The 27366-nt window shown below is 37.4% G+C and overlaps 1 protein-coding gene across 1 annotated transcript; it reads right to left on the bottom strand.

Annotated features, from left to right (window-relative positions):
• Window positions 1-489: 489 nt before the first annotated feature.
• On the bottom strand, window positions 490-25764 carry zgc:110329 (uncharacterized protein LOC550500 homolog). Its single transcript, XM_057832626.1, has 8 exons — window positions 25471-25764; window positions 19651-19836; window positions 19260-19334; window positions 19059-19154; window positions 18435-18551; window positions 13770-13820; window positions 10776-10892; window positions 490-2221 (listed from the first exon to the last, which is right to left on the bottom strand). The coding sequence occupies exons 1-8, from the start codon at window positions 25555-25557 to the stop codon at window positions 1886-1888; spliced, it is 1065 nt and encodes a 354-aa protein (XP_057688609.1). The 5' UTR covers window positions 25558-25764; the 3' UTR covers window positions 490-1885.
• Window positions 25765-27366: the final 1602 nt, after the last annotated feature.

The raw sequence follows: 27366 nt of genomic DNA, 5'->3' as shown, positions 1-27366 counted from the left end.
AAAGAAAATTTTGAAATGAAAAATTAAGTGTTCAAATGCAAATTTTTCAATCTCAAATATTTTTTCGCATTCAAAAACGTTTTCTATGATTGAAATTTTTCATTTTTTGATTGATTTTTCTTTTTGAAAATATCTATTTTTTGAAGCAACTTACTTTTTGATTGAATAATAAAGACGAAAATGTCCAAGCCAAAATGTGCCCCAAACACAAATCAACATTAGTTCAATCAAAAAAGTTGCTTCAATCAAGAATAAAAACCTTGACTCCAATCAAAAAAAAAAAAAAAAAAAAAAAAAAAAATTCAGAGGAAAAAAGCTTTCACATGCTTTTTGTTTTTAGTTTCAAATTTATTTTTCTATTCTTTTTTTTTTGATTGAAGCAACTTTTTTTAAATTGAAAATATATATTTTGATTGAAGCAACTTTTTTTTTTTTTTTTTTTTTTAAATTGAAGCAACTTTTTCTTTTTGATTGAATAATAAAGACACAAATCTACCTCCATATGACTCCGCCCAGGGGATACAATTTTTGACATTGGCACGACACTGGCGGGTGTACCATATTCAATGGATGACAATCTTGGTGAAAAGTATTGCCTAAGCAGCCTGATTTAGAATTCCCCTCAAGAATGATGGGAAACAAAAAAACGCTCATTGTCAACTTATTATTATAAATACTCTTGTACGTAAGTCAATTTTATTGCTGGCACTGCGTTTCGGGGTCATCAACATGTTGTGCCCCCCTGCCCCAAAAGTCAAACTCCGCCTATGGGTACCACTGTATAATTATTTCTTGACCCATGTGTTAATTGTAATATCGCCATGTCATGAGATAACTATCGTGAGCCTTGTATCGCTAATCGTATTGTATCGTGAGGTACACAGAGGTTTCCACTCCTAATTTTACCAAGTAACCAAGTGCCAAGTTAAAATTGAAGTTACCAAGTAACTTCAATTTTAGTATCTTGCACTATTTTCCCAATCATATTCAATCACTCACAAATAATAGATGGATGATTGGGGGGGGAAACACTAACAGCACACAAATCAGTAGACAAATTCCTGTTTATTAACAAGAGCAGTAGTGTTGGTACAAGGCAGGAGATGGAGGGAAGCTCAGAACACCGGTCCAATAGTAGCTCAGTCAAACAGCTGTTAACACTTGTATCATGTATTATCCCTTTCGTTGGCCCTTTGAATGATGGAAAGAATTTTAAAAAATGAAAAACTGAAGCCTCCCCTTTGAAAATGTAAACTGAGAATCATTTTACAAATAATTTAATTCATACACAGTACAAAACATGCATTCCATATTATTCCACAACTATCAGTTTTACAGTGTACACTGACTGCACAAATCCAACTGAGATTCAAATAAAAAAAAAAAACTTTTACACCTGTACACATCCGTCACAAACGTTACACGCATGACATACGGGCTAGTCCTATATGTTCTACACTGAAAAACTTGTATTACTCTACAATTAATTTTTACACAAAATACAAGATTCATCCTCATAGCTTTTGGGCTGTCTTTAAAACAACCTGAGGTAAACTTCAATACAAGATGTAGCTTGATTTCAAAATTAAAAAGCGAGATAATGCCAAAAATCCTGACGTACTAAACACCAGAAACAAGACGAAATTAAAAAAAATAATTAAAAAAAGAATAAAAATTTAAGTTAAAAAGCAGACGCTGCAGGTTGTTTGTTCTAACAATTTCTGGTAAACAGTACACTCAAAGTGACAAACTATTTTGGATCCCTTCGGCTGACCAAATTCCCTAAAACCATCATCGGTTCAACCATGAAATAGTGCAACACAAATCAAACAAAAATAAAACGATCACCATGCCGCAGGGAAGGCAAGAAGGGCAACAAGACCGCTCAGTGTTCCCTTTTCAGCTTGCGGCCCACGTCTACCTCGTCCAACCCGATGGCCGATCTGGACTGTTGGAGTTCTCGGAGCTGAGCGTGAGTGCGAGGCGGCTGCTTTTTCAGCTTCTGCAGGTGAATGTCAATGGGATCCAGCTCGGGTTCTGAAGCCGGAACGGGCAAGTAGCCGCCGTCCCTCGGTAGGCACATGCACCAGCCGGCACCGGCCAGGTCCAGCTCGCTGTACTGGAACTCCAGCTTCTTCAGCTTGAAGTCCACCATGTCGACAGATTGGCTCATTTCAACCAGAAGGTTCCAGAAGACGCAGCTCAAGATGATGCCTAGCAGCTGAAGAGGGACACGCACACTTGATCAAGATAAAATAGGTAGCTTTGAATGAATGTCTCACCCTACCTTGGTAATGCATGCGATCAGAATATGAATCCTATGGCTTATTGACCAGTGCGGTTTATTTGTTGATTTATTTGGATTAATAGGTAACAATTTATTTGACAGCATCATCATAACACTGCCATTAGACTGTCATAATTATGACATGACACTATCCTGGGTATTATCCGGCAAATTATCACACCAACTCCATTTATGTCTAGATCTTTTACATCCATTCAAAGGTGAGATAATTTCCCGGATGACACAAAATGACATCTGTCATAAGCATTCATTAACGCTCATGGCTCATGTCATAATTATGATGGTCTTATGACAGGATTATCTGTCAAATGTGTTACCAAAATACCATAACTAGCAATGAATGAAACAACTGGAACAGTAATTGAAGAAATACTTGAAAACATGAAAAAAACATGAATTTTGATCGTTATTTACATCTGCAGCACTGCAATGCTTGCTAGGGGGCATGTTGGACAACAACAGTGTTGACAGCAGAAGTTGACTGGACAAGGGAGCAGTGATTGCCAAACTAAACTTCTTGAAGCTTCAAAGCTTCATGGTGGTTCATTTGACCGTCTTATGATGCCGCTGTCAAATAGCGTGTTACCGTTAACATCTTTTGGTGTAAACATCCCATAATTCAGTGAGGAAAGCTGCGGCTTATAGCCCAGTGCATCTTATCTATGAACAAATGCCGTTTTCATGTAAAATTTTGTGGGTGGCAGCTTATAATCAGGTGTAGGGCTGCAGCTATTGATTATTTTAGTAGTCGATTAATCGATGAACTAGTTAGTTCGAATAATCGAGTAATCGGATAAACAACATGAAAAATTAAAATACCTGAGCTGAGCCTCAAACGGTGTAAAAATAAATAAATAAAAGAGGATCTAAGTACAACACAAGAACAATTGGGTAACTTAGATAGTAAAAGTCTGCAAGCTTAAATGCTATAAAATGTTTGTTTTTTTTACAATGCTCTTAACAAAAGGTTCAAACACATATTCCTACAAAAAAACGGCTAAACATATCTATAAACGAAATTACGAATGTATTAAAAACATTAGCTCAAGCAAAAACTTAGCTTATGTTGGTCTTAACAGGGAGCAGTTCGATTCAGCCATGTGAAATGAGGCAGACCAGAGGGCAAACACTTTTAAAAATAAACCATTACAACACCACTTTAAATAAAGGAATACTCGAAGCAGTAAAAGAAGCAATAAAATTTAATTCGAATATTTTTTTTCTAATCGAATACTCGAGTTAATCGATTAAACGTTGCAGCACTAATCAGGTGCGCCTAATCGTCCGAAAATTACGGTACATAATAAGCCTGTCGCAATATGCAACAATTCCATTTATCGCACCATAAATAAAAATGAAGGCGGTAATTTTCCTGCTGCGATTTATCATGCGTGCAGACGTGCTGTTAAAAGTTCGGATTCCTTGTTACCAACTACGCAAAATGCCTTTTCGTTCCAGGTCCAGCAAAAAATAGCGCCGGATCCAATCATTCCTATTATAACCTATTGTTCAACGTATACCGGCCGCATCAGTGCTCCGGATTGACTGCAGACCATTCCCAGCGTGTCGGTGTTGTTGACGTGTGGGTGCGCCCGTCAGGGGTGGCCTTTCACACGGGGCGGCTATTTTTCGACACAACATCGGGTATTTACAACCAAGTTCTCCAAAACATTGTTACTGACTTCGCTGCTACGAACAACCTCGCTTTGACAACGGATAGCTGACATGATGAACATTGAGTGGCAAATTAAGAGCGCTGTGCTTCAAACTCGTCCTGTTTATGAAAGTCGATTGTCATATGTTGGTGTTGTGCAGTAATGAGCAGACGTGGCTTCTGTGGCGTTTGCTCGCACACACTAGATATCATGAAATAGCAAACTAGATGTGCTACGTGCCGTGCCATTGGCTACGTGAGCCCAGAGTGGTTATGGGACACGTAGTCCATATACTACATCGATGAATTACAAACCACCATGACTGAATGGAAGTTAAGAAGGCCAAATCAATCCATACCAGTGACTAAATATAATGCTGCAAATATTGTTAATTCAGTACGTGACACAGATGGATTCGGACTACAAATAGGATGTCTTGCTCATGTAGTAAACCTAGCTGCTAAGAGAGCTGTAGCAATCAACAGTGTGCCCCGCCTCACTTACAAACAGTAAAGATTGTTCTCAGCACATTTATACAAAATTTCTTCAGATCAGTAAGAAGTAAGCACATAAATATTATGCACTAAAATGCATGTTTATATGATGGCAATTTAATATTTGCTCGTTAGCAAAAAAAAAAAACGAAACAAAAAATACAATTGTTATTTTTTTTTCTTTTTTTTGGAGCATAAAATGTATTGAATCGGATCGACAATCGTGTCCCCCGTATCGAAAATCGTACCGAACCGTGACTTAACTGTATCGTTGCAGTCTTATGGATAACCATAGCAGAAGCTATGAGGGGAAAAGTTTTCATTTGCCTAAATGCTTAAGTTATGAAGTGCAATTTTATCTTTTTTTCCTCAAAAAACACATTTTATTTATTCTGTGTTTCTGTGCAGTATTAATATTGTTGTCTTTTACTTAAGAGGCATGGTCTATTGTTTTTAGTTGTGATTTCTTAAAAAGTATTTTCGAATTTAAGAGTAAATATTTATTGCGTTTAAATGGGTGTACTTGATCTATTAATATATACTGTATTCTCACTGTGTTATTGTAAATTGGTTTAAAAAATAAAAATTGGGGGGGGGGTGCAATAATATCGCATATCGCAATAATTTATGAGATAAACACACTAAAATTTGTTATCGCGACAGGCCTAGTACGTAAACCTGTCTACTTAATAAGCAGTGATAGCTAGCTAAACCACTAGCTCCTATTCCTGAGAAAAAGATAACATTAATTTGGATTTACAACCCTGACATGGCGCAACCCTGTTACTGTGAATACGCTACATAGATGTGTGCCAATTACCAGTTTCAATGTATACCGTTGTATGAAAATGTCACGGTTTCAAAACCGCAAAAATTTTCTGTCATACCGTCCCTACGTTATTAGCCATTTTTTATGTCCCAAAAATACAGGGAGAAATTCCTCGCTTGCAGCTGCAAAGCATAATCCTCCCCACCAGCTGTTGCTCAGTTTCAGTGAGTTAGCCGTGCTACACAAAGGCTGGAGGAAGTGAAACTCCTGAACTTTTTTCCCCACATCGAAGAAACAAAATCGCTGGTATGGGAATACTTCGGCTACAGAAAAGTTACAGATGGCCACGGCTTAGAGGACGAGAGCAAACCGATGTGTAAAACATGTTTGCGGAGGGTGGCTGCCGAGGAGGAAATACCTCTAATATGATTCCGCATTTATACACGGTTAAAGGTTAGTAAACACTGTCATGAACGTTTCTCACCAGCTACGAGAATTAACTTCAGCATGTTTAGTGCGTCTAGCGGTGGTAAAACATGTGGGTTTTTTTTTTTCTCTCCGGCAACTGTCTGTGTTGAGAAAAGGGTGTGTGTATAATGTAAACATGATACGAGTCATACACATGTGCTTTTTATGGAAAATAATTCAATTATTTTTGTTCTGATGCTATAAATGTTGAGCTGTGTCTGCGGGTTTACACTCACCTAAAGGATTGCATTATTTTAATTTTATTTAGAATATTTCAGTTATTTTTTTATGATTTTCTTTAGCTATTTCAACTTAACATTATAATTATGTTCCAATTTACTAATATGTTTTGAAACACAAAAATCCTGTACCTGTTTTTTTTTAACCCAGATATCTCAAACCAACATATTTTACAGCTGTACTTGCAATTACGTGATACCGTGAAATCGTGACATTTTTGCTTAAGGTTATCATACCGTCACAATCTCATACCAGCACATGCCTAATGCCACATACTGTGAATATAAAATAAATCATGCAATAAAATTAGGGACGTCCCGATCCGATCACGTGATCGGATCGGGCCGATCGCCCCATTTTTTAGAGGATTGGAATCGGGTGAAAAGGATTGGGTTTTTAATTTTAAAAAATACATTTGTGTTTTTCTTATTCATGCACGTACAGCCTCTGACTCTCCCTTCTGCTGCTTTTCTGAGTCAGCAAGCAGCTGGAATTTGCTACTTAAAGTTACGATGCTTCACAGGTTGTAGCTTTGATCTGATGAGTGAAGGCTCGGTCGTTCTAGGATCAAAGGCACAAATGTGTCTATCATTGTTTAGTCAATCTTTGTTGTCCAGAAGCTGTTCTCGGCAGCGTGAGCATCAAAGCATGAATGAATTTGAGTGGACTCACTCATGTGAGTTATATGAATGTTATGGAGAGTGATTAAAAGTATTGCAATAAAGGTGATGCAATGAAAAATGTGGGTGTGCCTACATTTTGTGCCGATGCACCTTAAGAAAAAATGTTAAGCGCACCAGTGCAACCACTGCAAAAAGTAAGTGTGGAGCCATGGCAATATACTGTATATCGTAATGTTAATTCTTTCCAATATCATTCAGGCCCAATTTCTATATATATTTTTTTACTTTTAAGGGTTAAAAAGTAAGTAAATAATCCAGAAATAGAATGGTACTGCCAAAAGATACAAAAATATATACATTTTATACCCCACATACTCCTGGAAAAAGCGGAAGAGGAAGTACTGTAAAAAGTACAGTATTGTAACATGTTTGGAGCTTTTGTTCATATAATTTTTTTTTTTTTTTTTTTCTGGTATCGTAACCCTCTGTATTGGCAGATTCTCAAAATCAGGTGACTCGGACGCAAAAATATGCAATAGGGTCATCCCTAAATAAAACATTTACTATTGATCTGCCTTTGTAGTTTATTGCCTACTAATGATGAATGATGAGCAGAAAGAAGAGAATTAAAGGCCTAATTTTGAAGATTTTTTAAGACAAAATGTCTTTCAATTCCGTAATCATCCATATCAATTGGTGTACAGTTGCGAGTCACAAACTACCTTTTTTCACATTAACTTTTCAGTTATTGTATTTGAACACATCTCCAAAGGGGCCGCACTGTGATTGGTCACCAGTCAACCGCGTGTTGATTGTGACTGGAGCATTGAATAGTGATTCTCCCCATAGCACCCAGGGCCCAATCAAATAAAACAAAGGGGCCCCTGAGGGCTGCCAAATTGTACTCCACGGAAACGGCAAAAATTTGAAAAGACACCGCTGTAGCAACCCCCATTGTGGGGGCACCACATTGTTATTGGACCCGGTGTATTTCGTGAAAAGTGAAACTTAAGCGTGTAAGGTTATTTTATTTGACTTTATTTATTTACACGATTACATTTTTAAAAAATTAAAATTAGGGCTGTCAAAATTATCGCGTTAACACGCGGTAATTAATTTTTTTAATTAATCACGTTAAAATATTTGATGCAATTAACGCACATGTCCCGCTCAGACAGTATTCTGCCTTTTGGGAAGTTTTACAGCAAGACTTTTTGTGCTGTCTAACAGCGAACTCTTGTGGTCGCTTTGCGACATGGTTTATTGTTTTCATGCCAGTTCAATATGGCTGCACAATGTCTCGGGCTGACGCCTACGTTGTAATGTTGTGCTTATATGATCCTTGGACAAGATTTGTCCGTAAGTATGGTTGTTGTAAAGAGTGTACATATTATGTTAGTAAGCGAAATGTTATATTTTTTGTATGAGACGCTTTTTGTTATGTTTAGTGAACCTGTATAGCGTGCTAAGCTAACGTTGTTGCTAAAGCAATGCTTGTGTACTTTTTTTTGTAGTTTTACGACGGTCTAAAGAGGACAATGGTTTGAGGCCATTTTATTAATAAATCAGATGAAAAAAGAAGAAGTCTGATTATTAAGGCGTCGTTCACTAGCTGTCTAGCTTTGGAAAAAGTAGACGCTTCGGAGTTAGGACAGCATAGACAGATTTAAATGACAGTAGAGTGAAATGCCCACTACAATCCTTATGTACCGTATGTTGAATGTATATATATCCATCTTGTGTCTTATCTTTCCATTCCAACAATTTATTTTACAGAATATATATATAATTTACAGAAAAATATGGCATATTTTATAGATGGTTTGAATTGCGATTAATTGCGATTAATTACGATTAATTAATTTTTAAGCTGTAATTAACTCGATTAAAAATTTTAATCGTTTGACAGCCCTAATCAAAATGTTTTATATATATTGCCTGACAACTTATCTTTCGTTTAATGTGGCTTTGTACATTGTTTACTTTTTTACTGTGCATTTGTGTGTAAAAAGAACAGGTTTTTGCGGTGTGCACTGGTGGGGTCGGAGTCCCAGGGATTTTTTTATTAGGAGCCCCAAGTGACTCCATCAACACCACTGCATTACACGGTCACATACGACAATGTAAACAGGGCTCCCACATAATCAACACGTACTTAAAATGGATGTTGGGAACAATTACGGTCATTTGAACTTGATCATAATTATATTTTGACCATTTCCACATGAGTGATGCATGTGAAAAAAGGTAATTATATTTATATAATAGCATTGTTGCAGAGAATGGTCCCAGAGATGAACAATGTAATGCAGTCTAGTCTCCGAATAGGCATTAAAAATTGAATAAACTGCAGTCTCAGCTGTGTAATTCAGCTGAGGTTCTGCTGACCGTGTTAAATAAGAGTGGCGCAACAGAGAAGATAAAAAGCTCACCATAATAGTTACTAAGGGCAATTCCCCTGAACCATCTAGGGACAGGGTTACATTTTCAAGGCAAATGTGTCGTTAACCCAACATTTGAGTTTCACTGAACCCTCAGGGCTATGAAGATTTTTTCCAGTACACATACACTTATGAAATATACACCAGTATACATGTTGAATATGTATAACATGAAATCCATAAATGTAGTCACAAACACATATAAAAACATCTTCAACCACATGTACAAGTATACTACAAGTTCTCAGATGCATACATACTTCACTTGTGATAAATATCCACGTGAAAAATATCAGTTCTATACATCTCTGCCATAGAAAGGCCCACGGGCTACTCATGCAGTCCTTGTGAGCCACCTGGTGGCAAGGGCAAAATGTTGGTGACCTCTGCTGTACAGACATAAACAATGGCTATAAAAAGTCTAAATACATAGAATTCTCGGTTTTCGCATTAATGGGGACCAGAACCTACCGCGATAAGTGAAAAACTGCGAAGTAGCCCCCCCCCCCCCCAAAAAAAAAAGTTGGGGGGGTGTTCAATGTATTTAATCAGATTTACTATTGGAAAGAGATAAATATAAACCATGTTTTTTCATTTTTTTCCCTAAAGTATATTTTAAAAACTTTTATGTGTGTATATATACATATATTATTTTAATACATGTCTTTTAAGCACTTCAAATGTAATAATTACAGTATAATACATTTTAAACATGTCCCACCTAATTATTTTTAAACAGAAATAAAGTAGAAAAATGCTTTTCTTTATTAAATGCTTCATTGAGTGAGTCCACTCAAATCCGCTCAAGCTTCTCACTTACACACAATGAGTTGCCACAGCAGCTGTTTAACAAGTTAAACGATTATTGACGCATGCGGCGCTTCGAAGCTTTGGCTTCCAGGCATCTGTGGCAAGATCAAACATTAAACGTCTGTCAATCATCATTGACTTTAATAAGCAACTCCAGTGCACTGCCTGACCAACAAAGAGCAGGGAGGGAGGGAGGGAGGGAGAGTGAGACTACGCAATCGGCCCTTGACAGCTCATCTGTATTTAGTTAGTTAGTTAGTTAGTTAGTTAGTTAGTTAGTTAGTTAGTTAGTTAGTTAGTTATTTTAATTGAAAAAAATCTGCAATGGACTGAGGGCGCGAAGTTTGAAGCGCGAAGTACCGAGGGAACCCTGTACCCTTATTCAAATGCCAATCTGAGATAATGTGGTATCACAAGTGTACACAGCTTCTTATAACTGCAATGTTGAATGGAATTGAGCACACACAACAAACAATTTATGGTCAGCATAGTTATAGAAGGATTTCATTGTTTAATGGTAAGAACAGAAATTTGTACTTAAAATTTTTATATTTACTATGAAATGTGACTAATGGTTCACATGAAAACGGCCGAATAAACATGCGCTGTACATTGGTGCTGTTATTAGTTTAGCGTTGTATCCAGTGTTCAAGACAAACTTTGGATAAGGCATACTATAACATTCAGTTTCTACTAATGACCCACTGTTACACCAGGTGCATTGAAATTTACAACTATAAGGGGAATCTGGGTGTGGAAGATATTGGGCTGACTCCTTGCATTTATCAACTTGCGCATATCTCAAATATTTCAGCATGGTTGTGTCATTCTGCATAAATCTCCATCTAGCTTTCAAAGAAGCCGTTATCATATCAAAAGCGAAAAATACCTTTCATCAATTTTGGAAAGTGCAAAAGAGTTTCAAAGTGCTCGGCTACAGCGCGTTAGTACCTTGACTTTTAGTTACCTGTGGCAGTCCTATGGCACAACACAGCGCGACAGTTATTCCAATGTTGTCACTCATCCAAAGGTTGACTGCATGGATGCAGCCTCGCACATGGATATCCTCCTGCAGGGTTTCACGCTGATGTACAGGAAGAAGACAACAAGAGTCCCTTTTAATTTAAAACTTGAAAGGGCAGAGATTCTTAAAGGGAACTTCGGACTTAAAGACTTGTAGGCTCTAATAAGTCTCAATTGTTCTCTTTTACTAAAATATGTCATTAGTAACACATAAAATATTGCCATTGATTTAAGAATCTATAGTATTTAGTACATGTTTTGACCTACAGAGGACGCCATGTTTTATGCGCGCAATGGACGCTCAGGGTGATGACGTAGTTTGTCACTTAAATGACGAACACTACGGGTTACTCCAATTACTTCTACGCGACGAGACATCCAACACATGCGCACATCGGGTTAAAAGTGGCGAGTACTTACTACTTGTGTTTTTATTGAGTCTTTTGTTACCTTTTCATTGCCTCACTTTTTGCATGTGTTTCCCTCTCATACATTTAAGTATTGTGTTTTCTTGTGGTAGCTTTAAAGCAGATTGTTGATCTCTTGACAATATTAATTACATAGCGTATTTAAACCACCCTTATTTGAATTTACTAAGCTCAAGTATTTTCTTAAGCCACCTTTAGTATGTTCTGTCTGTATGCATCTAAACAAAACAAGCACTTTGTAGTACTTTGGGTGTCAAATTCGCCTCTCGTAGCACGTTTCACCGGTGTAGCACATTTTGGCAGAACACCTGTTTTGTCATACTCTCGTCTCGTCTCATCCAGTCTTTCCAGTTCATTTTGCTTTAGCTGCGCGTTTTGTGAAATATCGACAGTGCTGTCATGCTCATTAATGTTCCTCTCGGGTTCAAATTGAAAGGGTTGAACAGATGACATGTTTATGTCGCTTGAGTCATACTCTGGAAGCCCGGGAGTGTTACCATGTGACGTCACCGCCCGGCAATGTCAACAACAATGGCGACCTACTAGTTAAACTAATTTTACAAATTGTACAAAAAACGAAATCATCAAGAGGGGTTTTCATATCAAACTATTTTAACTCATAATAACCTTTATCTTTTAAGAACTACAAGTCTTTCCATCCGTGGATCCCTTTAAAAAGGTTCTTATTAGGGCTGTCAAACGATTAAAATTTGAAATCGAGTTAATTACAGCTTAAAAATTAATTAATCGTAATTAATCGCAATTCAAACCATCCATAAAATGTCATTTTTTCTGTAAATTATTGTTGGAATGGAAAGATAAGACACAAGACGGATATATACATTCAACATACGGTATATAAGTACTGTATTTGTTTATTATAACAATAAATCAACAAGATGGCATTAACATTATTAACATTCTCTTAAAGCGATCCATGGATAGAAAGACTTGTAGGTTTTAAAAGATAAATGTTAGTACAAGTTATAGAAATTTTGTATTAACCCCCTCTTAACTCATTTGCTCCCAGAAACGTACAAAAACGTTCTATTTTTAAATGCTCCACTGGCCCACAAACGTATTTATACGTCTTTTGCGTGTTTTTTTTAATAAGAAGCAAATATAGCTTGCGCTGTATCTGAGAAACTAAGAACAACGCTCCAAACCCTTTTTAAAGCAATAAAACTGGCCACTGGAAGGCAGTAGCGCATTTTGGAAGACCAGGCAACCGATTCAACAGCAGTGAACGGCCGGGCAGCTTTGTCAGAGCGCTGGCGGCATGAAGCCAGGCGGCGCTCCGACCGGACAAAACAACGAGAGGACGCCTGGGACGCCAGGCGCTGGACGACCGTGCAAAACGAATGAAACCCCCCATGGAGCGGCTCGCCAAGCAGACCCCGCAGAAATGCAAAAATAATCCATCTTTGTGAGACAGACAACGATGAGGGAAAAGTTTACACAGCTGACGTGGCGACAACGGCGTCATCTCGGCGACAAACCGTCATCTCTCAGTAGTCGTGTGTGAATAAATTGTTACTTTGCTATCTAAAGCTCTATTTGTCTGGTTGTTCATGGTATTTTGCAAAAGGAAAACATTATTCAGATGTATGGAATGTAACTAATGCAAAAAAAATAGCTTTGTTAAAGTCAAAGTTATGTTTGAAATGTATGCGTTTACAAAAAGCTCATTTTCTCCATTTTTTCATCAGAAATTGGAAAATTGCTCAAACTAAGCTATTTTCTAATGCTGATTTCTAAAGAATGGAAAAAGATACGAACTTACTTTTTTTCAGCTGAAAGAAGAGAGTCTAATCTTTCTTTTTGTGTGTTCCAAGTTTATATAGCAATAGAACATAATTTTCTGTGGGCCTTGCAAAATCAGTCCAAATCCAGAAAAAACGGCCGGGAGCGAAGGGCCTTGCTCTGGTGAAAATGGCTGGGAGTGAAAGAGTTAATGTTTTCAGTTTATTAAAATTTGTAAAATTTTCAATCAAAAAATAAACTAGTAGCTCGCCATTGTTGATGTCAATGCTCACTCATTGTGCTTAAACCCATAAAATCATTTGGACCCAACAAACACCAAAAAACAAGTAACAAGCGGACATTACACTGCTGTCATTTTAATCTGTTTGAGCGGGGCATGTGCGTTAATTGCGTCAAATATTTTAACGTGATTAATTTTTAAAAAATTAATTAACGCCCGTTAACGCGATAATGTTGACAGCCCTAGTTTTTATATCTCAGCATATGCTTTCACAAAATGTCCATGTAAATTTACAGCATACTAGGTGAGGGCAGCACTTGTAAAATACAAATGTAAAAGATAACAGTCTATTTTACAGCCCTTGGATGAACGGAAACACGGGTATAGAATTCATTCTTGCCTCCCAGCATCCGTACACAATGCACAATTATTACTCCAGTGTCCTTTATTACATGGCAAATCATTAATGGGAACCACACAATAGTGCAATAGTGCTACAGAAGCAAATAACTATTATTCCACATACCTGTCTTTCCAGAGCCTTGGACCCACACAGGGTGTTAATTACTTCTCCTACCTGTGGAAAGAGCAAGTTTAAAACCAGACACAAAATGTGGAGATAAAATGTGCTAGTGGTATGCTCCTCTTATGAAGTAGCGGTGAAAATGGGGATGGGGGGGGCGTCCATGTCACCTGCCAGCCAGAGCGTGAACTTGCGTGCTTGAAAACGGCAGCAGCCGTGGTATCTGGGAACTGATAATGGCGACAATCTCGCTCGTGTTCTGCCCTGCTAATAAACTCTTCTATCACTCTTGTGAGTGTCAGCACAGGGCAACTGTTCCTTATTGCTCCAGCATGGTTGCACTGCTTCCATAGACCATATCAGCACTTTGAGGGGAAGGACAAGGATGATACCAGACACTGGGAGCACAGAGCTGCTCTTCAAGGACTGCCATTTCATTTAGAAAGAGAAACGGCAACTACATAGTGGAAATAATTAAAGTCTCCTTCTATAGTGATAAAGTAACAGACGTTTATTATTTTCTTCACCATTGGGAAATAAAATAGAGGAAAAAGTCCCAACCAATAAGTCTAATCATTATGTTATGTCACTTTAGATGTGAATGTTTCGGAACTAAGTAGACTGTTTTAATTTACTAAGATAGTATAAACAATAACATGATACAATTGAGCATTTACACTTAGCTTTTGTCAAAATTTTATTTTTATCGTGTACGTGTTTGTTAGCGCCTAAACAAAGCAACAGTTTGTGACACTGTGACAAATGCAGCAAAACTTCATTTACGTTCTGTAATTGGTTTATTGAAGCACAAGACCCGTTTTATATTAACAAATTTTTAAGTATGGCAGGTAGAGCTGTTTCATGATTAATAGGATAAAATGGTTTAAAGCAACACTAGGGGAGTTTTCAACCTTTATAACATAATTTCATAACATTTTTGATGATATGTCAACTTACAACCAGTTGAATGAAACCTCTGTTATGGCCCGATGGGGTCTGTATCACTTTCTCCGGTGTTTGGCCAATCCTTACTACGTGGCGAAACATCCTACACAATGCTCAGCGCGCTTGCATCCACACGCATGCACACATCAGTTTGAAGAGGCGAGTACTCACTATTTTTGTTTTTATTCAGTTATTTAGAACCTTTTCACTGCCTCAAAAGATATTTTTTTTGCATGTATTACCCTCTCATACTTTTAACCATTATGGGTTTTTTTTTTGTGTTAAGCTTTGAAGCAGTTGACCACATTAGTTACGTAGCGTATTTAAACTGTCCTTATTTGATATAACTACATTTAAGTATTTTCTGCAGGCATTTTTTTAGTACGTTATTTCTGTATGCATCTAAACAAAACAAGTTTAGAGCGCACGGTAGTACTTTGGGTGTCAAATTTGACTAATGCAGGGCGTTTCGCCAATGTAGGAGATTTTGGCACAACACCGGTACTCATTAACTTTGAGGAGGGTGGCAGAAACCTTGCCACACAAAAAAACTACAAACGTGCTGACTGTTTTACGGCGGACTTAGCTTCTCCCTTTTCTCATTCGTTATAAAGACGGACGTCGATGCGAACGCTTTCTCGCGAATTCTGCAGAGATGGCAGAGCAACAAAAGAGACAAAAGTTTTGTCCAAGGAGACAAAAAAAAAGAAAACGGGACACTACCAGGATAAAAGGTAACTCAAGAAAAAACATTGGACGGCTTTCACTCGCTGGCGTGACCACCCCTCCTCACCCGAACTCATTAGCGTCGGGTGGGGGGGGGGGGTCTTGGGGGGTTTGGTGTGGGAATACGGTACAAAATCAAACGTTTCATAATTTCAATATCTTCATATGATATTGTTTAGCCACAACTGGATTCATTACCTCATCACTATTCATCCTTCACACAGCTGCTAGAAGAAAGAAATGTCTTTCAATCCAACTGCAGGCGACCAGGAGATCAGGATTTTACGACACTGTGCGCTGTTCCTCATGGGAAGTACAGAACACTACCTCTTTTCAGGCATGAAAATGGGTCAGGGGTTAAAAAGGTGAGAAAGGTGTGGAGGAAATATGTTCCGGCGTTCTGCCAAAATGTCCGCCGTCGGCAAAACGTCCTACATATGGCGAATTTGACCATTTTAATTTTTCACATAAGGCTTAATATTCGAGTTAACGGGGGTTTAATTAGTTGAAGGAGTTGATTTCAACCACCATTGACTCGCGCTAGCTTAGCCACTCCGGAGCCCTGAAACTAACAAATAACTGTCAAACTGCACAGAATTTGTTCAAATCATTTCCAACGACTAATTAAACCCCGGCTAACTCAAAGATTAAGCCTAATGTAAAAAAATCTGAACTTCCCCTTTAAAATAAAGACCATTGAATATGGCCCTTAAAATGTTGTCTATAAAAGTTTTAGAGCAATAAAACAAACAACACAAATGAATAAAATGAACAGGAATCATTCAAAGTATTTCATAATAGGTCCAAATTATTTTTCGAACATATCATGTGACTATAGAACCTTAGAGACAGCCGTTTGCATTGCTTAGCCAAAACTACAGCTAGGAGGCAAGATGGATATTTAGAATTTCTTTAAACCTAAGCTTTCAAAACCCTCAACAACAACTGAGCTTGAACCGAGGATTGAGCACGAGCAGTATCAAAAAGTCCTGGCTGTCGTGTTACCTGTTGTGCTGTAATTCCAAGTGGTGCTTGAATTGGATGCTTATAGCGGTGGACAGTCTTTTTGAGCCAGCGCAAAGTTTGCAGCGCACAGAGATATTTTTGTTATCTTTACTGGACAAAAATGTGAAGTAATGGCTGTGTTTCCAGTGTGCAAATGCAGCCGTTTGTATCTCCTGCCTATTTCATTGCATCCTGGCGAGGTAGCAAGGCTATGTTGTTTTGGCCGCAAACTCCCAGCGCTCACGCATCATGGTAATACACGTGACCCTTTTTGTTCCATCCCCGATTAAAAAATGTGACATGTGATGTCACTCCCATGACTACAGTATTCTTCATTCTACACACATTATGGGGCAATAACAAAATAGTAACGCACAGGCATCAAGGAAAGTAATTTTACTCAGATTACTGATTTAGAAAAATGAACGCGTTAGATTGTTCTTTACTGAAAGAAAGTAATCAGATTAGTTACGCATTACGATACCGCGTTATTGACAACACTGCTTTTATATTACCGTTAAATACACAAGCTTGACGCTACCTTAACGGGAGAGCTATTTTTTCACCGGACGCTCCGGCAGTGTTCAACGCAAGCTGCAACGAATGGCAGTAACTTTGTCATACCACAAAATATGAAAACGAAAACCATTACTCACTAAATTCAATATGCTGGCAAATGCATTCATCTAAAAACAATCGGGAGTGATACTTTACCTCCTCCAGCGAATGTGAATTTGTGCTTAGTACAAGATCATCTATCGCAATTAGCGATCTTTGACGCTCTTTTTTTTTTTTTTTTCCTCCCCGCATACAAACTTGTTTCTCTCTCAGCGGCTCAATGAAGTTGCTGTCCTAGCTAAGCCTTGCCTATCATTCGTCTTTGTAAGTTTTTAGTAACTTTGTGTATTGAATTTGAAAGGAAAATGTGTGTTTTGTTTTTGACGAACTTTTTCATGAAGCTAAACTGTTGAAGCTACTCACATGTGGAAAAATACGAGTGTACAACGTTTTAAATGTATTCATTTGGTATATTTCAGTTACCACGATTTGAGAGATCAATAAATTGAAGAATTTACGCCTTGCGTTTGGAGTGCTTGTTTTTGGGTTTGCTGGAATAGCGTCACTGACACACGCAGCATCAAACGGGAAGGGGTAAGCGCTGCCGCGCCAAGCTAATTCTGGCTGCATTTTCGACACATGAAAAATAACGAATACGTACTACTGTATGACGGAAAATTTTAGTGGTTTTGTAACCGCGACGTTTTCATAGCATGGTAATCCGTGAAGGTAACTGGCACATGCCTACAAACGACCCCCCCCCCTTAAAATTTTTTCTCCTCGGATCTACACGATTCACGTAGGTCATCCTTTTTTACTTCAAAACGGCGAATTTCGCCGAAAGGTGAGAGATTTTCATGTCTTTTGTCAACCTGTGCAGCTGAAATCGACCAAAACTGAAAGTTCCCTAGTGTTTCTTTAAATTTTGCATTTATGCCTAGAAGCTGTCACTCTAGAGTGGCTTGAAATCTGGCAATTGGCTGGCAACCAATTTGGGTTGTACACCTCCCACTGTCCATTCTTAGCTGGGATAGGTTCCAGCTCCTCCGCGACCCTCGTGAGGGTCCTTAACCATAGACTCACATTTAATGCTCATAGTGTCTTTTCAGCATTTGTTGAGCAAAAATGACTATACTAAGCGATGCTACACGAGTAAAGCATAGCACAGTACAAACCTTACCTCTTCTAATTTGCATTTAACATATTGTCGCGTTTGCCTACACTGTGTATCCATTTCTAGATTCACCGTCATGTTTCTCCTCTCTATAAACAGGGAGTCAACAGGAGATAATATTTTCGATGCTCACCAAGCTGAAGCTATGGCTGAAGCCTCATAGAATGTGCTGATTTCATGTGTGATTTCAGAGGCATTTTTTTTTTTTTAATTCCAAAAAGGAGGACCATTAGACTGTTCGTCTCAGGAGGGTCACTCACCTCACGGCGGACACAGCAGGTATATGGAACTCCACAGGCTAGTGGGCCCGTACCGTTGCAGAAATGGTATTGGTTGACTCCCCAGTCCTTATATTCATCCCCTCCACAACATGAAAACTGGACCAGAAAGTACAAAAAAAAAAAAATAAAAAATTTAGCAAGACTGACCTTTCAGTATATCCGATTCAGTAATGTACTCATGTTGTAGTGGTAGAAATTTAAGATGAATCAGTAGCGTCAGCCTCTTCACAATTGAGAAGTGTTCAATTTCTGTTGCTGTAAACATTGCATTGCAAGCATTCCATGTAGCACTCGAGTTGAATTTTTCCCCATAGTATTTAACTCATTGCACGCCATTGATGGCGATAAATATCCAAATCATTTAAATCAGGAAGACTGTCTGTGAATTCTCATATATCAGTGCTATTGATGGCGAGATATGTCCAATCATTTTGGCTGGGTGGTGCTAAACAAACCTTCATTCATTCGCCCCCACTGTCAACAGCAACCAATAATGTAAATGAGTGCCATGCAAGGATAAAAAAAAAAAAAAAAAAAAAAAAAAAAAAAAAAAAAAAGAACTGAATTTGTGCCAGAATTGTTAAACTTAATCTCAACGAATACCTTTTCCTGCACGTAATCTAAGATGTTTTTGAAGTCCAAGTCGTCGTAGTAGTGTTTGATACCCTCTCGTATACTGCTTTGAAACAAGGAAGACGTCTGGAACAAGCGGCAACGTGAAAAGGTCAGTGAATAATGATAACACTGGCAAACAAAGCTCTATAGCGATGAGCGTTGATAATCAGGTTCACTGCCCCCGTTTACCTTCTTTTCAAAGATGAGAGCTATAACGAGGGCGATGGCCTGGAGAAGAAGCAACACGCAGAGAACACAGAGAAACTGTGGAGGAACAGAATAAACATTATTTCACGGAACATCACTTCCCATTCGGACACCAAACACACTCTCTTGACACGACGTACACTGGCACAATCTTATGAGATCAGAGACCAGTGCAGTCCACTATCAGGTTAAGCTACAATTTATTGTGGAGCTCTTTTTAAAATGAAAATGAAATGCCACATGTGGACTTTTGTTATTTTCTATTTGCAGTAACATGTATAGTTAATAATCATGCTTATACTGAATAGCTCTAAGCCTCTGACTACAATTGTAAATCGAAAGAACACACACACTTCCTTTTTAACATTCTTACCATGTGTAGCAAGGTTTTGTTATCCCTGAGGGAGCCAACCATGCCCACAAGTGAGACTGTGAACATTACCAGACCCAGCAGGATCAGCACCACTGCAGGAGCCAGGAAGAGACCCTCCAGGGTTCGATTTTTCTGTCTTTCCACTTCGGCATAAACCCCCACGCAGAGCACACAAAGACCCACCAGCTGGACAAAGAGAAACATGAGGTTTGGGTTGCCACAAATCATTTCAAAGGGTAAAATATGCTATTAGGATTGATGATGAATGCTTCCCCAAAATATCTAAAATGAGACTTGCTGTTTTAGACTCAATGGATTTCACTATATAATTTAGCAGCAGAGCTTAGATTGCATTGGCTATTCCTTTATTAATACTTTTATTCAGAAATGCGCGTTTTGAAAAAACAAACATTGAAAAGAAAGACTTATTTTCTCCCAAACAATAAACACAAATCATTTTGAGACTGCAGACAGGCTGATTAAAATAAAGACCAAACTAATAAACAGAAAATACTTTGCCATTTGAGTCACCGGATCTCTGTACATCTGTGCAAGTTAGATAAATTCGGTCCATACAGTGTGGTGAGTTTGAATGGCAACCTGTGCAGGATTTTTGCCAAGTTTCTTGTAAACTCCAATATTACAAATACAAGAAAACCAAATGCAGACACCTTTCAAAAGTGTGATTTATTACAGTATTCCCGTCGTTGAAGTAAAAGGGCATTAGGCTCTGAATAATATTGGGGTGAGCAATGCCAACCAGACAGCAGAATATTATTTCTTAAAAAAAAAAAAAAAAAAAAAAAAAAAAAAAAATGTTTTTGCTTCCCACAATTTATAATATATAACGTATTGGCCCGAATATAAGACGGTGTTTTTTGCATTGAAATAAGAGTGAAAAAGAGGGGGTCGTCTTATATTCGCGGTCTAGACATTATAACCATTAACAACGCTAGATGGTGCTAGATATCATTGAAGCGATGTTCTGTCATGACAGATCTCAGCTACTCTCCCCATTAACAATGCTAGATGGCGGCAGATATCATTGAAGCGATGTTCTGTCATGACAGATCTCAGCTTCTCTCAAGTTTAACCAGTTTGCAATTTTTTATTGCAATGTTTTTCCTTATTCAGATTTGTTTCGAGACTACAGTTACAGTTAGACTTCACTTTGATGGTTAATGCAGTTATTGCAATTTTGTTGTTTTATCACAATAGATTGGTTTAATTACGTATAAAAAACCAGAAGCCATTCATTTACGAATGTGATTGCACTTTAGTTTACATATTTAAATGTTCAGATATTAAGATTTGAATGAGACAAAATAACATGCTTTTTCTCTCAAATATATTGTTATAATCATTTGTTTCGGATGTACTGTAATTATTTTCTGTATAAAAATTAATTTGGTGTTCAAAAAGTCTTTTTTCAAACTTGAGTCTTGAAAAAGAGGGGGTCGTCTTATAATCAGGGCTAATTTTTATTCGGGCAAATACAGTATTTGTTTTAATTATATACCTACTACATTTAATTGAAGTAGGAAATATAAATACAATGGACAGCAGGTAATTAACACTATTAATACACCCGTGTATAATTTGTTAATTTGGTATCGATTTCCAGTTGTCAAAGCAAATGTTAATTATCATCATTACACTTGAACAAACAGAATTCACATTAATTAATTCATTTATTTTTTTAATCTATATTACGGTGACCAAACATCCTCTTTTGCCCGGGCATGTCCACTTTTCACATCCTGTCCGGAGTCCGGCTGAGTTATATAAATTCATGAAAATGTCCGGTTTTCATTATTTTTCGCGGGACCCATTAGCGTGATTTGAAATTGACGCTTTGCCCAGAATACTATGGTACTGTGCTGGCTGTGACGTGTTCCCAGAGAGCCTGCCCAGATGTTAAGACTTTTATTACGATCAATACGTGTATATAATCAAATGGTCATGTATCCAAAAGAGTAATAAAGACGAAAATACCTTTACTCTACTTTGGATACAAATTTGCGGATGCATGCGCAGTCAAAGACTGGCTTTATCATGGTGTCAACTGTCAATTCTCATTCACAAACAAACCTTCCTCACGACAGAAGCTTACATGCTATATGTACACTTGCTGAACTGACTTCTCGGCATCTATTGACTTCTGTCGGAACTTTGTACAGGTGTGATCTGTAAAATCCTGTCAGACATTATGGGAAATGTAGATTTAAACTGCTGCGTTTGGAAACATGCTGGTTGAATTGTTTGTCAGTTTATTTCGGTTATTGTTTGCGTGCAATCTAGAACATTGAATGACAATAAATATTGAGTGGGAATAACAATTTGTCAACAACAATTTTAGTCATAGTAATTTATAAAAATGTTTAGATGGCACATACACAGCGGGCCAAAGGTATTGACACCCCTGCAATTCTGTCAGATAATGCTTAATGTCTTCCAGAAAAGGATTGCAATTACAAATGCTTTGGTAGTAATAGCTTCATTTATTTTGCTTGCAATGAAAAAAACACAGAAGAGAATGGGAAAAAAAATCATTATCATCTTATACAAAACTCCAAAAATGGGCCGGACAAAAGTATTGGCACCCTTTCAAAAATCACGTGATGCTTCTCGAATTTCTGTAATTAACAGCACCTGTTACTTACCTGTGGCACATAACAGGTGGTGGCAATAGCTAAATCACACTTGCAGCCAGTTAAAATTGATTAAAATTGACTCAACCTCTGTCCTGTGTCCTTATGTGTACCACATTGAGCATGGAGGAAAGAATGAGGACCAAAGAACTGTCAGAGGACTTGAGAAGCAAAATTGTGAGGAAGCATGGGCAATCTCAAGGCTACAAGTCTATCTCCAAAGATCTGAATGTTACTGAGCCTACTGTGCGCAGTGTCATCAATAAGTGTAAAGCCCATGGCAGTGTGGCTAACCTCCCTAGATGTGGACGGGAAAAAATGACTAGAGATTTCAACGAAAGATTGTGCGGATGGTGGTCATGCAGTCCGAGGGTACAACAGTGTCAAACTGTCAACCCGTACTATTCGTCGGCGTCTGAATAAAAAGGGACTCTATGGTAGGATACCCAGGAAGACTCCACTTCTGATCCAGAGACATAACAAAGCCAGCCAAAAACGTTTTGGAAGAATGTTCTCTGGTCAGATAAGACAAAAGTAGAGCTTTTTGGGAAAATGCATCAACATAAGTTGAGTTTACAGGGGGGAAAAAAACGAGGCCTTCAAAGAAAAGAACACGGTGCACACAGTCGAACATGGCAGAGGTTCCCTGATGTTTTGGGGTTGCTTTGCTACCTCTGGCACTGGACTGCTTGACCGTGTGCATGGCATGAGGAAGTCGTAAGCCTACCAACAAATTTTGCAGCGTAACGTAGGGCCCAGTGTGAGAAAGCTGGGTCTCCCTCAGAGGTCATGGGTCTTCCAGCAGGACAATGACCCAAAACACACTTCAAAAAGCACTAGAAAATGGTTTGAGGAAGCACTGGAGACTTCTAAAGTGGCCAGCAATGAGTCCAAACCTGAATCGCATAGAACACCATTGGAGAGATCTGAAAATGTTAGTTTGGAGAAGGCACCCTTCAAATATCAGTGACCTGGAGCATTTGGCCAAAGAAGAATGATCTAAAATTCCAGCAGACCATTGTAAGAATCTCATTGATGAATAGCAGAAACAGTTGGTTGCAGTTATTTTGTTTAAAGGTTGTGCTACCAAGTGTTAGGCTGAGGGTGCCAATACTTTTGTCTGGCCCATTTTTGGAGTTTTGTGTAAAATGATTATGATTTTTTTTTTTCATTTTCTTTTGTGTTTTTTCATTGCAAGCAAAATAAATGAAGATATTACGACCAAAGCATTTGTAATTGCAATCATTTTCTGGGAGAAATTGAGCATTATCTGACAGAATTGCAGGGGTGCCAATATCTTTGGCCAGCAGTGTAGCCTACTGTGTATATAGACTGGACTACATTTTCATGGGTCTGCATTAACTGTATATTAATGAAATGTTTAGTGATTACTTTTTGAACAGCTTTTATGCAATGATGACTTAATGATGACATTGCTTACTATGATTATACAGTATATTATGGTGATAGTGTTGTTATTATTATTAGTTTCCTTGTTTTATCACCTGTGCATTTGTGGGTAAAAAATAAAACAAGACAAAAAACAAACATCACATATAAGCATGAGTGGTAACCATTTGTGAGCTGCCTGCCGCCCATTCGGATGGCAAATCTAAACATCCGAAATCCGTGGTTGGTTCTGCTGTGCTCAGTAACAGAGAAAATATGTTGGCGTAGTGTTCCATCGTAAAAGAAAACAAAACAAAAAACCTAAAGACTAAAGTGACGTATTTTGTTTGTTTTGTTAAATAATGATTGTTGTGAGGCTACGGTTTGATTTTACATTTTGACATTATTTCAGTGTTTATCATTATTTTATATATATATATATATATATATATATATATATATTTTTTTTTTTTTTTTTTTTTTTTTTTTTTTTTTTTAAGGAATAATAAAGCCTGTTGAGTAACTTCTGACAATTTGTGTATTTGGTTATATAGCTTTTTTATTATTTTTTAATTTTTTTAATAAAACTAAATTTTTCTATCTAGACGGAGGAGGCACACTTTAAATATACTGTATATTAAAATGATAAGGTATCTTTGAGTGAACTTCGAGTAAAATTTAAGTATCTCGGGGCAGGGCCGAGTGTCCTCTTTTTTTTCCAAAATCAAAATATGGTCACCCTAAAATACACCACAGTATAGTTTGTTCAATTTGTATCTATTTCCAGTTGTAGAAGCAAATGTTAAATATAATCATTGCACTTGAATGAACAGATTTTTTTCTTTTTTTTTATTATTATCTTGGTTCGGAGTGTACATGTCCCTTATACTGAGGCCTGCGCTCTGTCAATTTGGCATTGACACAAGAATTCTAAAATTAAACACCACAACGGCAAGTTCCAGCTTGGTAAACTATTTTAGCGTTACTAACATATATTAACATGAATTAGTTGGTTGAAAAGCATGCTTGGGCATGAGCGAACTGTCATTTTATGTCGGCAAAACAACAATGATGGTTGCCTTTAAGAGGTCCAACGCCCTGCACCACGGTGCTGTTCATTAGCCGGTGAACGATGTGTTCACCTACGATATCAAATTCCACGCTATATATTTGTTTTTTGTTATCACTGTACATTACCCATCTAATTATATGAAAATTTCAACTTGTTTCAATAAACACGGGGATGGCTGTGGCTATATTTGTCTTGAAAGTTCATGGTTTAGCAGCTAGCTAGCATCATCTGTACCAAACCCCGTTAGCAAATATGGTGTTTTAAGTTGACACTTACATAGAGTGAATACACATAAATATATGCGTTAAGTAGATTTGTTTAGTCGTGTCAAGAAACATGATAATAAGTTCTAATCAAGACAGCGTCTTTAGACGTAAGATTTATTATTATGAACCCGACAATCAATAGCATAGGGTATTTGGTTCAAATAGAATCAGAAATACAATTTAACAGTGTGGTTAAATGAAAAGTAGTAATACTTAATGATGTATGCCGAATATTACAATGATACATCCTGATAGTTTATATCCCAAAAAGTAAGTCTAAAAAAGCACGAGTATGCTAATAAAGACTGGAGTTTAAATACAATTACTCGAAAGTGGAGTCTGGGTCTGACTTAGGGTTGCTCGCATTTCCAATTCAAGACCCACTCCACTTTCATTATTTCATCATTTGTTTCTTAATTAAATAAAGGTACATCCTACTTACCGAAAATAGCATCGAATAGACATTGAGGGTAAATTTGATGAAGTAATAGAAGTGGTTGCTTTTCCTCATTTCAGAATAGGGAGGCATGGCCGCTTGTGTTGTTGAGGTTTGGTAGGCAGCTCGCTTACTACCTTTTTTTGCTCCCCGTAGTATTACATATAAAATAATAAGAATTAAAAATTACACCGTTACAACATGTCCAGTCGATTGAACGTTCCTTCTTTCTTTTTTCAAAATATATCACGTCGAGTGGAACAAAAACACTTCCGTGCAACCGGCTTGCATACGCTTTGTTTTGACTACATCCTTAAAGGGCCAGTGCACTAAACCTCCACTAACCAAGAAAGAGTCTCGTTATCCTTGGTTTATTAATCATTAATGTTCATTACTGTTTCAAGATTAGGTAACTGAGAAATACATAGATATACAAGAATGGAAGTTTTATACATCTTAGCTAATTCTGTTTGAAAAGAAAAACCAAAACGAAAGGTTTTTACTGTAAACAATACAATTGAATGAAAACTAAAATTTCCCCTCACACATTGAACTCATTGGCTGCCATCAGGGGCGTTACTACGTTTTTAGAACAAGGGGGGCTTGGCCCCCAGGACATGACCAGGATGTAAGTGAACGTAGCGTACAAGCACAAAACATCACAAACCAGATAAAGACAGATAATTAATCATTATTATAATTGTTGTTTTTTCAGTCTATTTTTTAATACAGTAGAACAACAGGAAAAAAATGGCTACAATTGCAACTTACTTGGTACACACAAGGTTCATGGATACGTAATTCAAGAAAAGTTTAGGGCAAGTGACTAATTTTGTTAGTAATAATAATTTATATTAGGGCTGTCAAACGATTAAAATTTTTAATCGAGTTAATTACAGCTTAAAAATTAATTAATCGTAATTAATCGCAATTAATCGCAATTCAAACCATCTCTAAAATATGCCATATTTTTCTGTAAATTATTGTTGGAATGGAAAGATAGGACACACGACGGATATATACATACAACATACTGTACATAAGTACTGTATTTGTTTATTGTAATAATAAATCCACAAATGGCATTAACATTCTTTCTGTTAAAGTGATCCAAGGATAGAAAGACTTGTAGTTCTTAAACGATAAATGTTATAGTTACAAGTTATAGTAAAACCCCTCTTCATGTTTTCGTTTTAATAAAATTTGTAAAATTTTCAATCAAAAGTAGAGTTAATATAATAATAAGAGGAATAAAAATAACAAGAATAAAAATAGAGTGACCAAAGTCTTAAGTTTTACATGTATTTTGCATAGCTATTTTGATATGGAATTCCAGTTCATTTTTCATTGTTGTTTAACTGTGTGTCAGAATAGGGCCTCATTACTATAGACTGAAGTGCTTTTCTTTTTGTGAACATTATTTTTTGGGGGAGAGATAGGAATATTATTTTTGTTGTGCTTTCACTAAACGATACTTACAGTGGGGAGAACAAGTATTTGATACACTGCCAGTGGGTTTTCCCATTGGCAGTGCATCAAATACTTGTTCTCCCCACTGTATGTTTGTTGTGAAGGAGTTGCCAATAAACGGTGCGGTCCAAAGAATGCCTGTGTCCACTCACCTCTACTGTATAACATATATTTGTACATATCTTACCCAAAATACAACAAGAGACACATAATTGCAAGTAAAAGAAAGAAAACTTACCGAAATATGTGTGGAGTACAAATAGCAATTTGCATTGCATTGTGAATACAGCATAAACGTCTCACAACTACTAATTCTCCCACGTTTGGAACAAATAACATGAGTATGGAACGGCGCTGCCCCCAAGCGGCTGGTGGCATTCTCTTCACTCTTAATGTCCATAAACGGCCTCATATGATGTAATCTGTTTGAGG

This window comes from Corythoichthys intestinalis, chromosome 3 (genome assembly GCF_030265065.1).
Source record: "Corythoichthys intestinalis isolate RoL2023-P3 chromosome 3, ASM3026506v1, whole genome shotgun sequence".
In the NCBI taxonomy this organism is placed as follows: domain Eukaryota; kingdom Metazoa; phylum Chordata; class Actinopteri; order Syngnathiformes; family Syngnathidae; genus Corythoichthys; species Corythoichthys intestinalis.
The sequence above is the reverse complement of the archived record's forward strand: the minus strand, read 5'-3'. Positions and strand labels throughout refer to the sequence as shown.